Consider the following 24828-nt stretch of genomic DNA (forward strand, 5'->3'; position numbering starts at 1 on the left):
CTCCCCGGAACAGAAAGCAGAATGCTGCAATTTTTGACAGCTCGCAGCCATTCTGCTTTCTGTGCCGGTGAGATGAGGGACTCCCGAGACCTGAAGGAAGGAAGACTGTAAGGGTAAGTAAAGGTATGTAAAACTTCTTTAAACACTTTACACACACCAAACACGCTTACCTTTGCACTCATGCACCCATCACTCACCTGAACACCGGATATCTCAACCCCTCCAAGCCCTTCATCCCGACGGTCTGCCTCCTCTAACTTGGCGTGGTTTGGAGCCATCAGGAATCCCACACTTCAACATTAAAAATAGGGATTAGGCTAAAAATTGCCTGTTAACTACATGTTAAAGGCAGTTAATTGGCACTAATCCCCTTCCCGCCTCGGGTAGGTGGGTCCCAGTGCGGGGCGGGTACCCGCCTCCTTTGAAACTGGCATGGAGGCGGGTTGGGTGCGGGATGGGGTCGGGACCCCTGATTTCGGGATTTTAACCCCCCGCACGCCTCCAATCCCGCCTCCACGGCCCAATGAAAATCCTGCCCTGAGTGTCTCCGCTTCCACCACTTCCGTCGGCAGCAAGTTCCAGGTCCTCACCACTCACTGCGTAAAAAAGGTTTTCCTCACATCCCCCCTGTATCTCTTGCCCAAAACCTTAAATCTGTGTCCCCTAGTCCTTGTACCATCAACTAGTGGGAACAGCCTTTCCCCATCTAGCCTATCCAAACCCGTCATAATCTTGTACACCTCTATCAAATCACCCCTCAATCTCCTTTGCTCTAATGAAAACAAATCCAGCTTCTCCAACCTGCCCTTGTAGCTAAGATCCTCCATCCTCGGAACCATTCTGGTAAATCTCCTCTGCACCCTCTCAAGGGCCTTCACATCCTTCCTAAAGTGTGGTGACCAGAACTGGACACAATACTCCAGTTGTGGCCTAACCAGTACTTTATAAAGGTTCAGCATAACTTCTCTATTTTTGTACTCAATACCTCTAGTTATGAAACCCAAGATCCCATATGCTTTGCTAACCATTCTCTCACTATGTCCCGCCACCTTCAGGGACCTGTGCACATTAACTCCCAGGTCCCTCTGTCCCTGCACACTCTTTAAAACTGTGCCATTAAGTTTATATTACCTCTCCCTGTTCCTTCTGCCAAAATGCATCACCTCACACTTCTCTGTATTAAATTCAATCTGCCACTTGTCTGCCCATTCTGCAAGCCTTTCTATGTCCCATTGCAGTCAGTTGGTATCGTCCTCACTGTTTGCCACACCCCCAAGTTTGGTGTCATTGGCAAATTTAGAAATTGATGGCACAGTCCAAATTTAGAAATTGATGTCACAGTCCAAAACTGCCCTAAATTTGACAATTAATTGACCAGAGCATTCAGATCATCATGTTTTTTAGTTGGGATATCTCTTCTAGGATTAACAAGAAAGAACATTGCCAGGGCAGTGTTTAACCAACTCCTATCACACCTGACCAAGGAATGCTTGGCACTGATACCAGGTACAAAGAGGAACCTCACACTAAAGTTAAGCACAGTAATTGCCATTTAAATAAAATGGCTTTTTCTAGGTGATCTCGGTCTCAAATCATCATAACTGCAACATTTATACCTCTGCCAACTTCTCCCGGAGTTCATTATCTACCTCAGTGAAATGGCCTTTTGTTGTTGGCTTCATTTTAATGATTGTGGTGAGGGGGAGGCGGTGGTTTACAATTTTTATCAAATACATTGTTGCGTTGTAAGGTTCGTGTTGTTTTCTTCTGCATCAGTCGTGTATTAACAGACACAGTCTGAATGTAGCTCAGTTACTGGAACTAACCATTCACTTTGTAGAGTTTCATGTTCATGTTCCATTCGTTTCCCCATAACAGGCTCTACAGTTTGGCATCCCGACTGTAAGAAGTCTACCAGGGCTGAAGAAAAGCAAAGGGTAAGCTCATATTGAGAATAAACAACGGCCTGAGTGTTAATTATTCACATCTATTATCTTGTTCCATGGATCTGGTTCATTTAACTGTGTGGGCAACCATAGCGCAGTTTCCATTTATTCTGAACCTGGTTATCTCTTCTCTGTTAGAAGTGGGGAAGATTTCCTCTGCACACTACACGTAGCGTAATTTCAAAACTATTTATAAAGAATGGGTCGATGCTTTTGTTAGATGTAGTGTGCAGTGAGTATTATCAGAAAAAAAAATCTCCAATTGTTTATTTTCTACTCTTTGAAAATATTTGCCCCTCCAGTAAAGGAATAATCTGATACGAGCCACGACCGGTTTGGGCTCACCAATGAGAAGCAAATAGTGTTGTGCCAGAATGAGCAAAAGATTTCACTTTTGATATGCCCATCTTAGACTTTCAGTGGCATCTTACAGCTTCATTTTTATATAATCTTTTCCCGAACACGGAATTAGCACTATCTAGCTGGTGTAGCACTACTTGACAATACGCTTTTAAAGTCTTTTATTGGATCTCATGGCAGGGAAGCAGGAAGGGGATTGCTACCATTTCATTTGCTGTTTCAAAGCAGTACTGCCCCATTAATATTCTTATGGCGCCAGTGGAGATTAGTAACCTTTCCTCCTCCTTGTGCGTCTCTGTTAGTACGAATTTGATAGCTTTGATATATCTCTGGTACCAGTCTGAGACCTTGGCCGGAATTTTACGTTGGAGGCGGGAAGAGAGCAGGGGGGCTGCAATGCGGTCGGGAAACCCGGGAGAACTGGATCGGAAATTAACCCCCCCACCCGATCCCAACCCTCCCGTTTTTTGGGGTTAAAATTCCTCCCTTCAATTGGCCTCAAAGTGGAGCAAAAGTGGATCAGCTTCAGCCTGAGGGCATTGGTGCTCAGCCCAACAGAAGTGGCTCAAATCCAAGAAACCTGAACCTGGCCCAGGCCAAGAAAAAGGTGTGCCCTCCTCCAACTTAATGGTAATGTGAAAACATGGCTCCGTGCCAACTTACGGTGCTGCCACATCTTCAGGATTGAGTTAAGTAAATAAAGCGGAACTCCTCCAAGCGTAAAACAAATAAAGTTCACTTCCCCACAATTCAACCGTAGCTGACCAATTTGAGGAGGGGGGGGATTGGGATTTTGACCTGAAACCACAGTCACTCCAGGAAATAATACCGTGCATTAAATATTTTTTTCCGGCCTGCCAAACATTCTATTTTCTTTGGAAAAGGTTGATTGGAATTTTACCAGGTTATTTGCGACACTGCTAGAGTAATATTTGCTTTCCTAAGCTGCTGTAGTAGTGCATGCAGTCCCCTTAGCATAGGTGTTCAATGCGCTGACCTGGGATTCTGCTTAATGCTCTAACAGTGTGTAAAGTAATAAATATTGGAGGGAGGGGCCGTTGTCAAGCTGTATTTCAACTGAGGTCCCTCCATGGTTATATATATATATACTGGAGGGGAATATGCCTCTCAGAACAAAGGTGGGAGAGAAGAAACTCATGAATTTGGCAAAATAAACAGGTTCCTGCAACAAGGAATACAAATTAATCAGAGCAACCGGTAAAATGTAATTAAGAAAATGTGTGGGGAAAGTTTCAGAGAATATGGATAATATTTCATAAAAAGTTGCTGGCTTTGCTGGTCAGATTGGGACCCTTCAAGGTGGAGGAGAAAGGGCCCAGTCAGCCTGCAGGCACAATTAATCTGCGGTAAAATCTTGCTATTGACTTTGAAGCCACAGTTGGCAGCAGAATTCTAAAGCGGAGCCACTAAGTTATTTTATGCCACATAATTATTGCTTTAAAGTCATAATCGAACAATATAATAACAGGCTTACAATGAAACAGTGTACAAAATAATACTGGCCTGTCACTCAGATCCCATACTCAACAGTGAACCGACTTGTTCCTTTAAGTAGAATGTTAATTGCCAATCGGATCATTCAGACTTTCAAATATGTTGTAGTCTCTCTAAATTAAACAATAAAGGCAAAAATGAATTCCTTCATTAACATTGTTAAATAGCATTAGCTCTGCAATGCAAGTCATTAATCCTGTTCACTGAATTGACAAAGTATTGAATTTTAATTTCCACCCATATCCTCCGTTAGTAACAGAAGAATTGGCAAAATAAACATGTTCCTGCAACAGGGAATACAAGTTAATCCACATTGTCCTTCTATGGAGTTGATGCAGGAAAATAAATCACTGTTGGAGAAGCTGGATTTGTTTTCATTAGAGCAAAGGAGGTTGAGGGGTGATTTGATAGAGGTGTTCAAGATTATAACGAGTTTGGATAGGCTAGATGGGGAAAGGCTGTTCCCACTAGTTGATGGTACAAGGACTAGGGGACACAGATTTAAGGTTTTGGGCAAGAGATACAGGGGGGATGAGAGGAAAAACTTTTTTACACAGCGAGTGTTGATGACCTGGAATTCGCTGCCGACGGAAGTGGTGGAAGCGGAGACACTCAATGTTTTCAAGGGGAGACTGGATAGGCACTTGAGGGAAATAAACTTGCAGGGCTTTGGGGATACAGCGGGGGAATGGGACTGACTGGATTGCTCTACAGAGAGCCGGCACGGACTCGATGGGCCGAATGGCCTCCTTCTGTGCCGTTGTGACTCTGTGACATTTTTGGTGTACTGCTTGAATAGTGGTTGGGGTTTTGAATCTGTCTTAGGAACAATAAAAGGTTAAAGGCAGAACCCAAGACTCATAAGCCTCAAATCCAAACCTGTTGGACGGGGCGAGGGGTATTTCCTCACGTTCCCCCTGTATCTCTTGCCCAAAACCTTAAATCTGTGTCCCCTAGTCCTTGTACCGTCAACTAGTGGGAACAGCCTTTCCCCGTCTAGCTTATCCAAACCCGTCATAATCATGTACACTCGGCAGCTTTCAGACCCACAGTTCCGATTTCTGCTTGCTTGACCTCGTTACAGCTGACGTGCAGGTCCCTCCAGGCAATTGCTTGGAGCATATCAGTTTCTTGCACCGGATGTCATGTTTTTGGAGCCATGTCCCCTTTGCAAAAAATGTAACTGGAATGGCTTGGTGCTGTATTATCTAGAAAGGGGAGTTGACAGCGGCTGGTGTGAACACAAATAATTGAATGAAATTGCTGGTCATATTATTCCAGAAAGACATTTATGATTTTTTTATCTATCAATGAAGTATGTGACTAAGAAATGAAAAATTTGACAGATGTGTTCCAATCATTGGCTTAGTAAAATTAATGCTTTTTTCTCTTAAATGTGCTGGTTGCTGCAGGAATGGCAGCCCCAAAAACTAAGGTTGCAGCCAGGTTCAATGAGGGCTCTCTCCATGCTCTTGTGGAGGGAGTTAGGAGACGTCAGGAGGTCCTCTTCCCTGGAAACGGAAGGAGGAGGCCTCCTCGGCAAACCAAGGCAGCTAGGCTGCAAATTGCTGAGGAGGTGAGTTCGAGGTCTGTGTGCAGACACACATGGGTTCAGTGTGGAAAAAGGTTTAATGATCTGCTGAGATCATCTAAAGTGTGGCCTCTGTGTTCTGGGAAATAGAAGTTCAAGAGTGAGGGCTCAGGGCAAATGCCATGTAGAATGTTGGTGGTGACACGGAGCGCTTTAGTAGACAGATGATGCCTGAGGTTTTGAGGATGTCGGACTTATATTCATCTCCATGTGCCAGCCACCTGTGGTTGAAGCGTACGCTTATGCAAATCTGGCATGGATGAGTGCATCCCTTGCCTGATGGCCATCAATGTGTTCGCCTGCTGCTGGAATGGCCACATCCGGCTCCGCAAAGTGTCGCTCGCCGTCCTCCTCCTCGTTCTCCTCCTCGTCCTCTTCCTCTTCCTCTGAGGAGGCTGAGTGCTGAACCACTTGTTCGTGCGGCAGCACTAAGCCGCGCTGCTGTGCGATGTTGTGCAGGGCACAGCAGACCACGACGATTCTGGACACCCTGGCTGGTGCGTACTGCAAGGCTCCTCCAGATCTGTCTAGGCATCGGAAGTGCGTTTTGAGCAAGCCGATGGTTTGCTCGATGATGCTTCTGGTGGATATGTGGCTCAAATTGTACCGCTCCTCAGCATCATTTGATGGCCTCCTCATCAGTGTCATAAGCCACTTTTTCGGGGGATAGCCCTTGTCGCCAAGAAGCCATCCGGAAAGTTAGTCTGGCGGATGGAAGAGATGAGCCACAGTAGACTGGTGCAGGATGAAGGAGTCATGGCAACTGCCAGGGTACTTTGCGCAAACATGCATGATGATCTTCCTGTGGTTACACACTAGCTGGACATTCAGGGAGTGGAATCCCTTGCGGTTGACAAATACAGCTGGGTTGTGATAAGGATCCCTCATGGCTACATGTGTGCAGTCAATGACCCCCTGCACCATTGGCAAGCCTGCCATATTGGCAAAGCCAACCGCACGCACCGTCACACTTGGGCCATCCATGGAGAAGTGCATATAATTGTGGGCCTTTGCAAAGAGGGCATCGGTGACCTGCGTGATACAGGTGTGTACGGCTGACTGGAAGATGCTGCTGATGTCTGCAGCTGATCCCTGGAAGGAGCCCGAAGCAAAGAAGTTGAGTGCAGTGATTTTGACAGCCACTGTTAAGTAGTGTCCACACGCTCCTCTGGGCTCCAGGTATTGCTGCAGCATTGCGCAGATGTCAGCGACTATGTCTCTCGAAAGTCTCAGCCTCCTTTGGCACTGCTGCTCAGTCATGCTGAGGAGGCTGATCCTCTGCCTGTAAACCCTGTGTTGGGGGTATCTCCTGAGGTGAGGTGCAGCCCTGCGCTGAGGCCCTCTGCCCTGTGCATCTTCAGGTAGGTGAGGAGAAGATTGGCGCTACTGTTGTTGCTGGTTGTGGTGCTGCTGCGGCTGCTCTTCCTCTGAATCTGATGACCAGGATGAGAGGATATAAATGGTTCCCATCCTGTAGCTATAGATTTCACTTGAGGCAAGAAGCTTGCAAGCGCACACTAGAAGTGGCCTGAAGTTATTCCTATCAGGTCACACTGCAGATGGCTGTTAGCTTGAACAGTCAAGGTCAGTAGATTTGCAAAATCTTATCCCAAACCTCCAACAACAAGGTTGTTGCATTTGAATGTCAGTCATGTTACAGGAGCGCTTTTAAAGTGCTGCGCCAATTACTACAAATCATGTCCTCCAGCAACTTGTCTCCTTGCAGCTGGCCTGTTTCTGACAAGCCGGAAAACAAGAGCTAGAGGCACGAAAATGGGAAACCTCGATCAAAATAGGATTGGCAAGGCAGTTAACAGGCTCTTAACTACCTTAACTGCCTGTCCCACCGGTTCCAGTCAGGTCAGTTTGGGAGCGGCTGAACAGATATTCACGAAAATTGGGTGGGGGCGGGATGGAGGTGGGTTGGGTGTCTGAAGCCATTTTTTCTGATTTTCGCAGCTGACCCGCCTCCAGACCCGCCTCCAAATCCGCCTCCTCGGGGCTATTAAAATTGAGCCTGAAGTCTGCAAATCTAAGGGGGTTTGTTATCTCTGTTGTCTATGACTACCCCCTGCAGTCACAACCATGTTTGCTGCCTTTTAGTAAAGCACATTCCATGTCCACTTATCAGTGAAAGACCGTCTGTTGCAACTTTATTTCACTTCAAAAAAAAACTTTTGGCCGGGCAAAACATTTTAATATATACCAAAATTAGAAATTAAGGGTCTGTGTATACTTAGTGTCCATGATGGTACCAGCGTGAAGGTTATTTGAACTGAGAACTGAATAGTCATCCAGAGGTGTTAAACTTTGAGATTCACCATAGATAGTTTCAGCCTCTCAGTACACAGTATGGGTAACAATTGTTATTATCACCAACATAAAAATAATAAAATAAAATCCTGACTGTTCCAGAGCATGGCTGGTGATTGCGAATAACAGAATTCTTGTGATAGTTTTTAATGTTCTCCATGTTGTACTTATGCTTTCCTTTTTTCCTAAACTGTTGAAATTGTACCGTATTCCTTCTTTAATCTATTTTCTTTTGCTTAGCTTAAGAAACAAGTACACGGACCCCTCCTGAAAAAGGTTTGCCCCTGAGTGTTGCTGGTGGTGGTGTTATTGTAGAACCTCTAGTGCCTGCTGCCTTTCCCGAGTAGGATTCTGCTCTTTTCGTGGCACATTTTATTTTGCTCGGATCACCGATGTTAACCTGTGTGAGGAAAAAATAGGACATGGTGGGATTTAAGCAAACCTGTTCATAAGTAGGGTTTTTTCTTTTGGTCAGTTTCATTGCGAAATCCCTCCTAGTGCAGCGCTCATTCTTGAAATCTGGCTTCAGTGTGTGTGTAATGTCAGCTATCAGTTGACGTGATGGAAAACTTCTGACACAAATCAAATGGGAATTGTGAGTTGGCTAGGTGGCAGATGAGAGCTGAGCAATGTCCCTTCAGAAGGGAAATGGGATTTCTTTCAGGAACCGGTGTGAACAAGGCGTGAAAGTAGCATTATAGCAAAATACTGCAGATGTTGGAAATCCGAAATAACAACAGAAAATGCTGGAAAAACTCAGCAGGTCAGGCAACATCCGTGGAGAGAAATTTGAGTTGACGTTTCGGGTTGGACCCTTCTTCAAAACTGGAAAGAAAAGAAACTAGATCGGAGGCAGGGCTGCGATCGGACAAAAGAATAAAAGAAACAAAAGAAGTAAAAGAGATTAGAAGCTAGACGAGATGGTAATAGGCTGGGATTAGGTGTAAAGTGTACTGGCAGGGCAAAAGATAGCTGCCAGGTGTGAGAGAGAAACAAAAGGAAAGGGGGGGGGGGGAAAGGAGTGGAACAATTACAAGAGAAAATGAAATGGGGGCCGAGCTTATGATCTGAAATTGTTGAACTCGATATCGAGTCCGGAAGGCTGCAGACTGCCTAATCGGAAGATGAGGTGCTGTTCCTCGAGTTTACGTTGAGCTTCCGTGGAACAATACAAGAGGCCAAGGACGGTGAGGTCCGAGTGGGAATGGAGCGGTGAATTAAAATGACAGGCGACCGGAAGCTCGGGGTCACCCTTACGGACTGAACGGAGGTGTTCCGCAAAGCGGTCACCCAATCTGCGTTTGGTCTCCCCAATGTAGAGGAGACCGCATCGTGAGCAGCGAATACAGTATACTAGATTGCGAGAAGTACAAGTAAATCGCTGTTTCACCTGGAAGGGGTGTTTGGGGCCCTGGACAGTGGGAAGGGGGGAGGTATAGGGGCAGGTGTTACATCTCCTCCGCTTGCACGGGAAGGTGCCAGGCGAAGAGGAAGGGCTGTTTGGGGTGATAGAGGAGTGGACTAGGGTGTCTCGGAGGGAGCGGTCCCTGCGGAATGCTGAAAGGAGAGGGGAGGGGAAGATACGTTTGGTGGTGGGATCACTTTGGAGGTAGCGGAAATGCCGGAGGATGATCCGTTGAATGTGGAGGCTGGTGGGGTGAAAGGTGAGGACAAGGGGAACCCTATCGTGGTTCCGGGAGGGAGGGGCAGGGGTGAGGGCAGAAGTGCGGGAGATAGAACTGACACGGTCGAGGGCAGTGTTGTAGCATAGCACAATTTCAACCCCTGAGTTTCTAAGACAATGGCATTGCTAAGTTGGTTTCCTGCTGAATAAGTGATAAAGCATTTATGGACAAGATGTTCCTCTTACAGTCAGACCCAGTGGACAGCAAAACTATAAGTGCATTTTCAATACTTATTATTGGCCATCCCATAAACAGGAAATGCTTGTACTCCGAGCCAAATAATGATCACAGCAATGAGCCCTACCCAGAATAATCTTAACTACAGCTGAGTTTCTCTCAAAAAGTGAGTTATCCAGATCAACCTAGTGAGAAAACCTATATTATACCAGCTGACCACACCCCCTTGTTAATTCAAGAGGTATCTTTTTACAAAAGCAATTATCTATTTTACCTGCTCAGAAGCCCTCGGAGATTTCCAGAATGTTAGCATTCCTAATTCTTGTTGAAGCCAAAAAAAAAGTTCTTCATGAATTGCCAACCATATGGAGACAATGCGTTGATGAACCAATGCAAAATATCAGTCAATTTCACATAATCTGCAAATCGGCAGCACCGACTTTGCATGGTCCAGATGGTAAGGGATTAACTTGAGCGAGAGGTTCAGCTACCTGGGTTATTCGCAACAGTGCACGTTGGCTGGAAATAATTTCTACTTGTCTCTTTCATGGGAGGAAGGGAGAGCCTAGAAATAATTATTCACTTATGAAAATGCTTAAATGGTAACCCCTAAGACAACTCGGTCCGAACAGGTTTGCTTGTTCACACTTTCTGGCTTCATTTTGTGTGGGTCACCGGCACTGAGCTAACAGGCAGTCATTATTCACTCTGATTCTCTCACTGTGCAATAGAACATTTGATCCACTGATGAAACATTTGCTCCAACTAATCCATTTGCCTTGCTCAGAGATATTTTCACTGTATGTTGAAGTGCTACAGGGTTGTATTCTTCCCAAATGATTCAGCAAACAAGAGAAACCAGTGAATGTGTACAGGGACTTAGAAAATTCAGTAAGAGTCAATATGCACCATACCATATCCCTATCAGCATATCCCAATTTATTTAAAATTGCGGTTTATTGAAATATACATTTTAATGCTCCAAAAATGTGAACACTGGTAGATGTAGAATTCTGTAACATCAAGGTCTAGGCAGATACCCAAACACTATTTTCAGTCAACTTTACTGCTCCCAGGGCAATGCTCCCATGCAATTTCCTGTCCATCGGTTTTACTGCCAAGAGTGTTAAAGACAAAAATTAATTTCAGAGTAGGGGAAAGAAAGTGCACTGATTCTATTCTGCTCTTCAGGCTCTGGATGTCTTTCACATATTTTGTATTCATGATGTGATCCAGCATTTTTGTTAAATTTGTTTGTAACAAAGTCAGTACTCACCTCCTGACTCCCCAAAGCCTTTCCACCATCTACAAGGCACAAGTCAGGAGTGTGATGGAATACTCTCCACTTGCCTGGATGAGTGCAGCTCTAACAACACTCAAGAAGCTCGACACCATCCAGGACAAAGTAGCCCGCTTGATTGGCACCTCATCCGCCACCTTAAACATTCACTCCCTCCACCACCGGCGTACCATAGCTGCAGTGTGTACCATCTACAAGATGCACTGCAGCAACTCGCCAAGGCTCCTTCGACAGCACCTCCCAAACTCGCGACCTCTCCCACCTAGAAGGACAAGGGCAACAGGCGCATGGGAACACCACTACCTCCAAGTTCCTCTCCAAGTCACACACCATCCTGACTTGAAATATATCGCCGTTCCTTCATCGTCGCTGGGTCAAAATCCTGGAACTCCTTCCCTAACAGCACTGTGGGAGTACCTTCAGCACACGGACTGCAGCGCTTCAACAAGGCGGCTCACCACCACCTTCTCGAGGGCAATTAGGGATCGCCTTGCCAGCGATGCCCACATCCCATGAACGAATAAAAAAAAAGTACTGCCTCCTGCTACAGTGTCAGCTGTGGCTCAGTGGGTAGCACTCTTGCCTTTGAGTCAAAAGGTTCAAAGTTCAAGTCCCACTCCAGAGACTTGAGCACAAAAATCTAGGATGCCACACCAGTGCAGTAGTGAGGGAGCACTGCACTGTCTGAGGTTCTGTCTTTTGGATGAGACAATAAACTGAGTGTCCGTCTGCTCTCTCAGGTGGCGCTATTTGTGTAAGAGCAGGGGAGCTATCCCTGGCCACTATTTATCCTCAATCAACACCGCTAAAAAAAATATATTATCTGGTCATTATCACATTGCTGTTTGTGGGAGCTTGCTATGTGCAAATGGGCGACCACATTTCCTACATTACAGCAGTGACTATACTTCAAAAGTAAATTGGCGCTAAAGTGCTTTGGGATGTCCTGAGGTTGTGAAAGGTGCTATATAAATGAAAGTATTTTTTCCTTTCAGCTTTCACTCATCTTGGTGGAGCATTAATTATGGCATTGACAGTATTAAAAGCTCATTGTTGATGAGTTTTGAATAACAACAGCAACTTGTATTTATATAGCACCTTTAACGTAGTAAAACATCCCAAGGTGCTTCACAAAAGTATTATAAGACAAAAAATTTGACACCGAGCCACATAAGGAGAAATTAGGGCAGGTGACCAAAAGCTTGGTCAAAGAGGTAGGTTTTAAGAAACATCTTAAAGGAGGAAAAAGAGGCAGAGAGGTTTAGGCGGGGAATTCCAGAGCTTAGGGCCTAGGCAACAGAAGACACGGCCACCAATGGTCAAGCGATTATAATCAGGGGTGCTAAAGAAGGCAGAATTAAGAGGAGCACAGATATCTCGGGGTTGTGGGGCTGAAGGAGATTACAGAGATAGGGAGGGGCGAGGCCATGGAGGGATTTGAAAACAAGGATGAGAATTTTGAAATCGTGGCGTTGCTTAACCGGAAGCCAATGTAGGTCAGTGAGCACAGGGGAGATGGGCGGACGGGACTTGGTGCGAGTTAGGACATGGGCAGCCGAGTTTTGGATGACCTCAAGCTTACATAGGGTAGAATATGGGAGGCCAGCCAGGAGTGCATTGGAATAGTCAAGTCTAGAGGTAACAAAGGCATAGATGAGGGTTTCAGCAGCGGATGAACTGAGGCAAGGGCGGAGACGGGTGATGTTACAGAGGTGGAAATAGGCGGTCTTTGTTATGGCACAGATATGTGGTCGGAAGCTAACTTCAGGGTCAAATATGACACCAAGGTTGCGAACAGTGTTAGGGAGAGGGATGTAGCCAGTGGCTAGGGAACGGAGTTTGTGGCAGAGACTGAAAACAATGGCTTCAGTCTTCCCAATATTTAATTGGAGAAAATTTCTGCTCATCCAGAACTGGATGTTGGACAAGCAGTCTAACAATCTAGAGACCGTGGAGGGGTCGAGAGAAGTGATAGTGCGGTAGAACTGTGTGTCGTCAACATACATGTTTTCGGATGGTGTCGCCAAGGGGCAGCATGTAGATGAGAAATAGGAGGGGGCCAAGGATAGATCCTTGGGGGACACCAGAGGTAACGATGCAGGAGTGGGAAGAGAAGCTGTTGCAGGTGATTCTCTGGCTATGATTAGATAGATAAGAATGGAACCAGGCGAATGCAGTTCCACTCAGCTGGATGACGGTGGAGAGGCGTTGGAGGAGGATGGAGTGGTCAACCATATCAAAGGCTGCAGACAGGTCGAGGAGGACGAGGAAGGATAGTTTAGCTTTGTCACAGTCACAAAGGATGTCATTTGTGACTTTGATGAGAGCCGTTTCGGTACTGTGGCAGGAGCGGAAACCTGATTGGAGGGATTCAAACCTGGAGTTGCAGGAAATAGCCTCTGTTCCTGGACAAGCTGCTCTGAAAACTCCGTTTTTGAGCTTCAATATGACTTTTCAGGACAGTTCACACTGCGGAATCACTACTGTATTGCAAACCTTGGCAGGGGAGTGTTAATTCACTGATGAACTTTAAAAAAACCAACATAATTTCTGTATATCTGATCAGTGATGCAAGTAACCTCATCATGTCAGGGATAATGTTATTTTGGTTTATCTATCACTAAAAAGCTTTGTCAATGACTTTCAGCGACAAAGATTGCTGTTTCAAAGAAATACTGCAGGGGCAATTTTTCTAGTCGGGGTAATTAAATGCCCAAGGATGTTGTTTATTTGCAAAGAAACGAGGCTGGCTATTTCTTACTGCAGTATATTAAACAGGCGAAATCTTTATTGACTATAGAATGATACAATCTTACGACTCAGGCTATTAATTTACTTGTATCGGTATTGAATCTAACTGGAACATCTTATTGTACAAAGGGTAATCCTTTACAAGTGAAAGTTAATTGGTGTGCGCTAAACTCATAATATTCAGTGTGCGGAGCAATTAAAACATAAATAATTCAATAATATTTTATGCTAGCATTAGGGATTTTATATAGAAGAAATGAGTCAATGCATTAGAGTTCTGTTTAGATCAGATGTACACATACATTTGGAGTTGATAATATTACATTTTTATTGATCTATAGAGTTACATTAGATTAGATCACATTAGATTTGACATGCAAACCTGTCATTATTCTCTACTATGTTTTACTCAATAGCACTGAAGACTGTGTGAGTATGTAACAATCTCGAGAGGAAATGACAAAGTGGTGCAGAGTAAATTACAGTGACATCTAAATTGTCTGCCAGGGAAACAGTTTATTTAGTGGCCATTATAAAATTTAGCAAGAGCACTGTGTTTGGTGCCAACACAGCAACTGCCACACTCAGCTGGATTTTGTTTTGTTTGGACCTATTATTGCAATTAAATGGGTAAATGTATACTTGAGAGTAGGTCGCTGGGTCTGAGTTCACAGAGTTTAAGTGAAAGATGAAGTCTTAATTGACACAGCGGGAATATGCACATGACAAGCTTTCTGAGTTTTCCCACAGTCTGTTTCAATTGAAAATACTAATGTAGGCAGAACTCCATAATTGTCTCCAGTTGAAATGTATGCAAAGTTTGGAGATCAATTGTAAAGGTAAATAGGTCAATCTATCCTTTCTATACATTTCTTAACCGATTGTTGTTTAGAAAGTGGCTATTTCTTTTCAAATTTCTTGGGGTGCGATATGGTGGCGTGGCATATTGGCAATCCAACATCATATTGTGGTAGCAAGGTGTGGTAAACCACTGTTATTGTTTACACTGTTGTTATCACTACACAAGGTTACCTCTTGCCTCGCACGCGGTTATACCTAGGCATACCTCAGCTGACTCCGCCCATGGCTCCGCCTGCTTGCCCAGGTATAAAGGTGATTGCTTGGCTAGTATTCTTCCTTGCTGGAACCGATCACAGACGTCAGCGGATACTGTGTGGTGACCCTGTCGGTTAGGGGCACGGAATATAAAAACTTTAAACTTCTCGTCCTGCCCCAGCTCTGCGCTGCCGTCCTACTAGGGCTGGATTTCCAATGCCACCTCCAAAGTGTCACTTTGGCATACGGTGGACCCCTCCCCCCACTCACAGTCTACAACCAGCAGTTTTTAAACCGCCCGCCGCATACCACCTGCGGCCTCTCCACTCTCAAAGTCCCGCCCCCCTCCTTGTTCGCTAACCTCACCCGCGACTGTAAACCCGTCGCTACCAAGAGCAGGCGGTACAGCGCCGGGGACAGAGCTTTTATTAGCTCTGAGGTGCAGCGTCTCCTGAAGGAGGGCATCATCGAGGGGAGCACCAGCCCCTGGCGTGCCCAGGTCGTAGTCGTTAAGACCGGCAATAAAAACCGCCTGGTCATTGACTACAGCCAAACCATAAACCGGTACACCCAGCTGGACGCATACCCCCTTCCCCGCATATCTGACATGGTCAACCAGATTGCACAGTACCGGGTATTCTCCACCATCGACCTTAAGTCAGCCTATCACCAACTCCCTATCCGCCCTGAGGACCGCCAGTATACCGCCTTCGAGGCGAATGGCCGCCTCTACCACTTCCTTAGGGTTCCCTTCGGCGTCACCAACGGGGTTTCGGTCTTCCAAAGGGAGATGGACCGGATGGTTGACCAGAACGCGCTGCAGGCCACGTTTCCTTATCTAGATAACGTCACCATCTGCGGCCACGACCAGCAGGACCACGATGTTAATCTGGAGAAATTCCTCCGTATGGCCCAACGGCTGAATCTCACTTACAATAAGGAGAAATGTAGGTTTAACACCTCGCGCCTTGTCATCCTCGGCTGCGTAGTAGAGAACGGAGTCATCGGCCCCGACCCCGAAAGAATGCGCCCCCTCATGGAGCTTCCCCTTCCCCACTGTCAAAAGGCACTGAAGAGAACCCTGGGGCTCTTCGCTTACTATGCCCAATGGGTGCCCAATTATGCGGACAAAGCCAGACCCCTCATGAAGTCCACCTCCTTCCCGCTGACAGCAGAAGCATGCGCAGCCTTCTCCCTCATAAAAGGAGACATTGCGAAGGCCACAATGCACGCAGTGGATGAGTCCATCCCTTTCCAAGTGGAGAGCGATGCATCCGACTTCGCCCTAGCTGCAACCCTTAACCAGGCGGGGAGACCTGTGGCCTTCTTCTCAAGGACCCTCCAGGGCCCTGAGATCCGACACTCTTCTGTCGAGAAGGAGGCCCAGGCGATTGTGGAAGCGGTACGACGCTGGAGGCATTACCTGGCAGGCAAACGATTTACCCTCCTCACCGACCAGCGTTCGGTTGCTTTTATGTTTAATAACAAGCTGAGGGGCAAAATCAAGAACAACAAGATCTTGAGGTGGAGAATTGAGCTCTCCACCTACGAGTATGATATCTTGTACCGGCCTAGTAAACTCAACAAGCCCCCAGATGCTCTATCACGAGGTACATGCGCCAACGCGCAAGTTGATAGACTGCGGACCCTCCACAGTGACCTCTGCCACCCCGGGGTCACTAGACTTTACCACTTCATTAAGGCCTGCAACCTGCCCTACTCCATCGAGGAGGTCAGGACCATGACCAGGAACTGCCAAGTCTGTGCCGAATGCAAACCGCATTTCTATAGGCCAGACAGAGCAAGCCTGATCAAGGCCACCCGCCCCTTCGAGCGCTTGAGCATCAATTTTAAGGGGCCCCTCCCGTCCTCTGACCGTAATGTGTACTTCCTCAACATTATTGACGAGTACTCCCGTTTCCCCTTCGCCATCCCCTGCCCAGACATGACCAGTACCATGGTCATCAAATGCCTGAACGACCTCTTCGCCTTGTTCGGGTTCCCGAACTATATACATAGCGACCGGGGCTCATCCTTCATGAGCGAGGAACTTCGCCAGTTCCTGCTCGCGAGAGGTATTGCTGCGAGCAGGACCACCAGCTACAACCCCCGGGGGAACGGCCAGGTGGAAAGAGAGAACGCGACAGTTTGGAAGGCCGTCCTCTTAGCCCTAAAGTCTAAGGGCCTCCCAACCTCTCGCTGGCAGGAAGTCCTCCCGGCAGCGCTCCATTCCATCCGGTCACTGCTTTGTACTGCCATTAACGCCACCCCTCATGAGCAAATGTTCGTTTTCCCCAGGAAGTCGACTACGGGAACCTCGCTACCAACGTGGCTGACTTCTCCGGGGCCCGTCCTGCTGCGGAAGCACGTGAGGACCCATAAAATGGACCCCCTGGTCAAGAGGGTGAACCTCCTGCATGCCAACCCCCAGTATGCCTATGTGGAATACCCAGACGGGCGGGAGGACACAGTCTCCTTGCGAGACCTCGCACCCTCGGGCACCCCTGAGACACCACCGTTATCCCCCACCACTCCCCCAAATCCAGCTCCTGTAGGCGGCATGCCGGAACCCCAGGGGCCTTCGTCGACCACGCAGACACCAGCATTAACATCGGATACTGCACCACCGCCGCCGCTGCTGCGCCGGTCAGAAAGGCTTATGAGGCCTCCTGATAGACTGACATACACGAACTAGTAGTACACTTCACCCCGCCGGACTCAATTTTAAACAAGGGGTGAATGTGGTAAACCACTGTTATTGTTTACACTGTTGTTATCACTACACAAGGTTACCTCTTGCCTCGCACGCTGTTATACCTAGGCATACCTCAGCTGACTCCGCCCATGGCTCCGCCTGCTTGCCCAGGTATAAAGGTGATTGCTTGGCTAGTATTCTTCCTTGCTGGAACCGATCACCCACGAGGGTGGGCTCTGTTATTTAGCCAATAAAAACCTATAGTTACTATCTTAACTCGTCGCTTTTCATGGAATGAATTGGTAGGTATATCACAAGGTTTGGCCTTGCCAGTGTAAGGATGAACAGAGGGGAAGATTAGTGCTTCTTCACAAGGGTGGCTAGAAAATTGAAGGGATAGTGATCCATTCCCCTGCCTTCTCGCCCAGCCACACTTTCGCATTTCCTGCCACAAGATCTAAAGCAAAATTGAATTGGCAGCAGCCGGGGAGATGTTCAACTGCCCACCCTTTTGCTTGAAGAATGGTGGACATGGACTGAGAATGCGATGAGAGAGGAAAAAATTAAAAGTACATTCCTTTTTTTGGTGGGGAGGGAAGTGAAGTATCATGGGCTTGTGACAAAGAGAAATTACATTTCTGCTTTGCTGTGATTAAAGTATCTGGACTGACAGTAAATTATTTCAAAAATGAGCCCTAGTTTCACAGCCGAAGTGCTTGTGGCTCTAAGCACCATTGGCAGCTAATTGCCAGTGGCATCTTTGCAGGGAGTCTGCGGCTGCATTAAGTGGCCGCATGCAAATACTCCCTTTAGTTATGATGATGTTCCACAATGTATATTTATCGCCAGGAAATGGTTTTGGAATATTGGTCTAATCCAGTTTAATGTGATCTCTGCTAAGCTTCTAATACACTAATCAAGCACAACCTAATAAAAGTCCAATGCCCCTACTTCATGACAAAATTAAACTCTTTTATCCCCGTGCTATAGTCGCACCTACCTGTTGCGTCAAAGCTAAAGCAATTTTGGTTACATACTAACGTGTTTGCATATTACAGATACAACTTTACTGTTCAAAATAGTTGGTAGTTTCGATCTTCCTTCAAAGATGTTGTCAGTTTCAGAGTGCTTTTCAATTCTGCTGGTATGATTCACTGAATGACCCGATGATCTGGGCTGGATCTTCCTCTTTGCGGTGGTGTTCCAGCGGGGTGGGAGTCCCAGCCCACCTCTCTGACACAGCCAGAACCCTGTCCCATTTTCCTGGGTCGAAGGTCATTATCCATGCCCGGCAGGATTCCTGCTGTCGAGAGTGAGCCTGCCAGCACCACTGAGGAACGTTGAATTACAATATCTCGGGTGTTGATGGTGAACAAGTCAGAAACCAAAGTGGGATATAAAGGCTTTTCGTTCTACTCAAGTCTCAGCTTTTAAACATATCGATCATCTGCAACTTGCACAACTCTTCCCATTTTATGCTGTAAAAGCATTACAGGGTAGAATGCTTCTTTATTTGATTGTGTTGTCACACAGCATCAAATTGTTAACCTTCATGAAAACTAATTCTTTTTTCTTTTTAATTTCCTTTTTATTTGCAGCCAACAAGATCTTCTTCTGAAAGTATTTCCTCCAGACCTGGTTCTAGTATCCCTGGTTCACCTGGTCACACAATTTATGTGAGTAACTATGATACGTTTCTTTGTTCTTGAATTCAAAATCTCTAATAAATAAAAAATAATACGGATGATTTTCCTCTGATCTTACACCAGTTTCTCAGCATAACTCGGGTGAAGCCCTGACCCAAAGAGGGGTCATGCATAGCCAAATGAGGCGGTAATAACGGAATGACATTATACACCACATTTTCTGTCATTACTACCTCGCAATGCTGGATGCCAGGAACGCCTTGTACATCAGGCATTGCTAGGGCTGACAGCGGCCTTTTAAAAATTAAATGGCTAGGGAGAGCAATCACCCACCCACTTCAGCTGGGATGTTGTGGAGGCCAGATGCTTTTCCCAGCCTGGAAGAGGACGGCCCTTTAAGCTGCTGCAGGTGCCAGAGTGCTGCAGCCGTCAGGATTTTCTACTCCCCACCGTGACGGGCTCCACAGCGCCGGTAGAAACGCCGCCGCGAGCAGCCAAAAGATTCCATGTGAGTCAATCCTGAGAAATTTGCTGGGGTGAGTAGCACACATCTGACTGGATGGAATATCCCGCCCACCACTCCTGTAGTGGCATAGTTGCTGAAGAGGAAAGTCTCAGCAGATACCTTTTGTATGATTTTCACTTTTTTTCCTCATGTTATAAGACTGAACTTGAGTAACAGCCTTTGGGGGAAAAATTCGGTTGCTTTGCGCCTCCCATTAGCACCTTAAGAGGGCGCTAAAGGGGCACAAAGCAACTAGCGCCTGGGCGCGGTGCCGCCAACGCCTCCCGCGAAATCCAGCGGGAGGTTAGCGCGGCGCTAACCGTTAGCGCCCCGTGACGCTGTGCCGCTGGCGATGACGTCATCACCGTGTGCAGCGCCCCGCTCGCGCACAGGCCGCTATCTTTGGTAGCGCCCCCTACCTGCGGCTGGGGCGGCGCTATTTAAAGGCGAGGTGCCGGGCGGCCATTTTTGTTGCTGGCGGCCTGCCAGAACCTGCCTCCGCTCCCGTCCCTGGCATCCTGATCCGCCCCCCCCCCCCCCACGGAGTGCCGGCTGCGCTCCATGAGCCCGGCACTGCTCTTATGTGCCGGGCTCTTTTGCCGGCACTCTGATCCCCGGTGGGCCCTGGGTCGCACTGCAGAAGGCCTCACCCCTTTAAGAAGAGGAGAAAGGCCTGCAATACCGTGACGCGACGTGCCACAGCGTGTGGTGCTGCAGCACATATCGCCGCAATATTCCCTTGCAGTGCCCCACGAGGGAAGTGGGGCGCTTCCAGTAGCCTCTTGGGGCACTACCACTCAATTTTGGCCGCGGGGGTGCTAATTTTTCCGGGGCGATATATTCTTTCTCTGCACTGCTTACGTAGCCACACAACTGTGTAGTGTTATATAACGCATGACAAAATAAAAGTGATTTCCCAGACAGTAAAATAAACAAGCAGGTGCACACTGTGGAGACAGTGATGAGGACACAATTGCATTTGACATGTCTCATTAGTACATTCGACCTTTGATGATGTTTCTATGTGTACTGGCACTAATATTATGTATAATGTCGCTACTTTGACATGTTTTCATGAGGCTCTTCTTTCTCTGAAGGCAAGTTGCCAGTGAGTGGAAAAAACTAAAGCCTGGTGGAAATCTGGGGGAAAAAAACAGTCCATTCAGCTGTTCAAACCCACTTTTTTCCAACTTCCCAGCCATGGACTCGAGGGTGATCTTCTGAGGCTGAGGTTGGCCTGAAGACAAATGGTTGTGGTGGAGTAGATGGAGCTTCACATTGCATCTACTCCTTGCTATACTGATCTGTGAACATTTAATGCTGACAGAGTCAAGTAAAATACACCCAAAAAACAAACAACAAAAATGTATAGCCTATTCTATTTGAAACAGTGATGTTCATTACTGTTTCTTTAGACTAAGTTTACTGTTATCTCATACCCTCACTTGAGTTTGAGAAATGTGACCACATAAGCTGAGGTGAGCTGAATTATTCTTGTATGTTTTATCTTTCCAGGCAAAAGTGGACAATGAGATTCTTGACTACAAGGATCTGGCTGCCATTCCCAAAGTGAAGGCCATTTATGACATTGAACGCCCTGACCTGATCACCTATGAGCCGTATTTTGGCGCCACCTTTGAGGATAGACATGAACGTCATAGTATGGGAGAGGTATAGTACAACCAACTGCCCTTAATAAGTCAGTTTCAAAACACTAGATCACCCATTGTCCTGTATTTGTTCCATTAAACATTTTGGGGTCAATTTTCGATTCTGGTATACCCTGGGTTAGATGATGGGCAGGGTGTCCACTCCACCTGCCCAATGATGTCAGCGGAAGGGCCGATCAGTTTTCGTGATTGGGGCTCATTTCAATACAGGTGGTAAACTGCGAGCACTAGTTGTGCTGCTTTTATAGGCAGCTTACCATTTTGGAGGGCAGGAAGTCTGGTGGAGTACAGACTGAAGTGTGCTTGCAGCAGCCCCTAAAACGGTGAGGGCTGAACAGGTCAGGGGTCAACGGGGCTGCAGATTCCAGTGCTCGGGAAATGTAAAGAGAACACATCAAACAGCAAGGAGGTGAAATTAAGGGAGCCTTTAAGGTTTAAAAGTCCCACAAATAATGAAGGAAAAGTCATTATCAGACCTGCCTCCAGCTTAACTTGACTGCAATTTATGGTCCCTTTAAGTAGTGCTGCAAATGGCCGCCTCTTGACCTGTACTGCCTATGGCTTGTGGGCAGGTTGAGGAAGCAGCAATGGGCGGGCTTCTGGCGCTAAGTGAACGATTTTTTTGGTACAGCTTTTGTCCCATTACTGCCCCATTCACACCGAGAAATGGGCGGTAGGGCGATGATAATCAGTCCCCTTAACTAGTAATGAATGTTTGATAAGAAAAATTCAAAGATAACTGATAAATTTTTCTTTGTCACCAAATAGAGAAAAATAATATAATATAAAGGTTACTAAACATGTATCAATGAAAGGGATATTTGTATTTTAAAGCTATGCACTAGAAATCATAGACCAGTAAAGGGGTGGCTAGTATTGACTGACGCTCATTGCCGAATGTTAAAAACTGATTCTTTGTTGACAGCCTCAATATGCAAGAAGTGACAACGACTCGCTTGTTCAGAGTGAAATTGTAAGTTGGTGACAAATGTCTGTTTTGCACAAGAATGCTTGTGCAATGAAACTTGATTAACCTTCTCTGGTTGCTGAGCCTAATGGGCATGGTCAATAGAAATCTGCAGAAAACTGGGGTAAACTCTGCATAACATTGCACCCACTGAATGTATCCCTCCCCACATTCTCATCTAACACTTGGGCACAAAGGTAACTAATAACTGGAATTGGGTATTTTGGCATTTTCCATTATTACGATTGATTGGGACAACTGGTCACGTGAAATGAATGGGGGAGTTGCGGATTTCTGTAAGTCCCATAGAAAGGGTGAAGCATTTTTCTATTGACCTTACTAATAGGGTTACTTACTACCTCATCGAAACAAAGGTCTGATTTTTAAGAAAGCATTTGAATTCCAGTTGGAGAGGTTCCTCTTGAAACAAGACATTAGCAGAGCTTTCCCCATTGTCAAATTTGTCGCATTGTTAAAGCAATTTTTCAATCTAAAGAAATGTTTGCCCAGTTCCATTCCCATCCTAGATCACGTTTTCAATACTTTATATGATCTCTGAAGTTGTTTAACCCTCCAAGTCATGGCCTGTGCTGTACGCCTGCCACTGCAACTTCCCCAGGTAGCAGGAGGAGTGCAGTGATGGATCAGACGTGTACCACAAAATTATAATCACTCACTTCCGTTGTATCAGTCCACAATGACGTGGCAGTTACAAGATCAACCCCAGGGGTTTGCGAATAGCTAAAAACATTTTCACTGCAAAAACACAATAGTTGCACGACCTGGGTTGTCACTGTATGTGCTTTAAAAATCAGGCCCGAAGTGACGTGTAATTGAACTTGGGTATTTGGGGCTTTTACCATTCTTTCGATCATTGACGCTGTCACAATCCGCCAGCTTCATGGCAATTGTCGTTGTGGTGCGAAAAGGAGAGAAGCTAATAAGTTAAAATTACTTCACTCTCCTCATTGTTATCAGTAAGAATGTGGGTAGATGTTACAATGCAAAGATTGCAACTAAATCTATTGGAAGTTGTGAGCCAAGGTTCTTAGCCTGCGGAAAATACACTGTGCGGTGGGTCTGCAGTTTTGGCATGTAATTTAGAACCCATGGAGGGCGGGGGAGAATTCAATGACATCATAAGCGCATTTGTGAAAATTTCCTCTGCTTATTATTTCTATCAAACTAATAAACAAGCTCCAGGGTAAATTTTCCTCTTTAGCATTCCAGAGCGTCAGTCACTGGGAGTGCTATCGACAAAATTTACCCCACAATCTATAAGCGTAGCCATAGCCTTTGGGTGAGAGGTTGTTTGCTCCCTTGACCTACCGTTGTTGTTATACTCAATCCTTTACCCTGAGCCTTGGCTGTAGCTCCCTGGCACCGACACTAAAGGAACTGGAAACTCCTACTACCTGCCAGTTGTCATGACATGTTACATATACCAAAAGCCATTTGCTGTCAGCGCAGAAATCCAGGCCATGATTTGTTTTTCTGTTGTGACAGTTATTGCTACATTTGTCATTCAGCCCTACCACTGATAGCAGCCCCAATGTCTGTGGCAGCATTGTCATGTAAATGAGACATTGCTATTGACTCTGGAGGAGCATGGAATCACCTCGAGAGGCATTTTCACCCAAACTGCTGCTGACGACAGCATCAGTCACCGTTTTATCTGGCCCTGGACAGGCCAGGCGTTCAGTGTTTTCTTAGATGCCAGTGATGTGGTTTTCCACTTGATGGCTTGTACACACTTTCCCCAGCCATCGGAGAAGGTCTGCAGTCAGAAGTCAAAGACTGTTTCCACTAGCAGATGGGTCAGTAACCAGATTTAAGATAATTGGCAAAAAAGCCAGAGGGGAGATGAGGAGATTTTTTTTTTTACCAGTGAGTTGTTATGATCTGGAATGCACTGCCTGAAAGTGGATTCAATAGTAACTTTCAGTAGGGAAGTGGATATATACATAAAATGGAAAAAATTGCAGGGCCACGGGGAAAGAGCAGGAGAGTGGGATTAATTGGACAGTTCTTTCAAAGGGCTGGCACAGGCATGATGGGCTGAATGGCCTCCTTCTGTGCCATATGATTCTATATGATTATGGTATCAGGGATATTGAAACTGTGCAACACTGGACCTTCAACGTCTTATGGAACCACTTCAAATAGAACCAGTTCTGTAATATAAACCCAACATTTGTTACTCTTGTTAAAGAAAGGACAAAAAACAATCCTCCTGCTGTGTTAATTTATCTGCATTAGATATCTCTTTGTAATTCATACCAGTAACAAAAGAACTGAAAGGCTCCCTCCCGAGTCAAATTTTGTACCAATAACACACTAGTATTTGAAGTGGTGAGGTGGTGGTGACCCAGGATTCTCTAAGAGTAGAGCCCATACTAGGTTCACTCTAGTAGTAACTTCAATACACAATGGCACATTTACATTGATAATGTGCCACTGGTGGCAAGCCTGATGCTGATATCACAGAACCAAATATGTGACCCAACCTCTCTGATCTCAGTGACAGCAAGGACTCACCTTTCCAGAGGTCAGAACAATGGAGGCCCTAGGTGCAGAAAACAAGTATTCGCTTCCCCCACTGGACGGACCTCCAATTGGGCCCACAATCGACAGTGGCATATTGCCAAAAT

At 46.2% G+C, this 24828-nt stretch overlaps 1 protein-coding gene across 8 annotated transcripts in view; it reads left to right on the forward strand.

Moving 5' to 3' along the window:
* The window catches only part of ablim1b (actin binding LIM protein 1b), a 468612-nt gene that overhangs the window by 384792 nt on the left and 58992 nt on the right, over window positions 1–24828 (forward strand). For 6 of the 8 annotated variants that reach the window (XM_085994431.1, XM_085994434.1, XM_085994436.1 and 3 more), the window contains 5 exons: window positions 1879–1937; window positions 7966–8001; window positions 18988–19065; window positions 21056–21211; window positions 22136–22183. In XM_085994431.1, the coding sequence (XP_085850557.1) occupies window positions 1879–1937; window positions 7966–8001; window positions 18988–19065; window positions 21056–21211; window positions 22136–22183 (377 nt within the window). The remainder of the gene's footprint in view (window positions 1–1878; window positions 1938–7965; window positions 8002–18987; window positions 19066–21055; window positions 21212–22135; window positions 22184–24828) is intronic. The other 2 variants (XM_085994435.1, XM_085994437.1) reach the window with 1 other exon arrangement.

This window comes from Somniosus microcephalus, chromosome 8, assembly GCF_052327205.1.
Source record: "Somniosus microcephalus isolate GS21.2 chromosome 8, FLI_Smic_1.0, whole genome shotgun sequence".
NCBI lineage: Eukaryota > Metazoa > Chordata > Chondrichthyes > Squaliformes > Somniosidae > Somniosus > Somniosus microcephalus.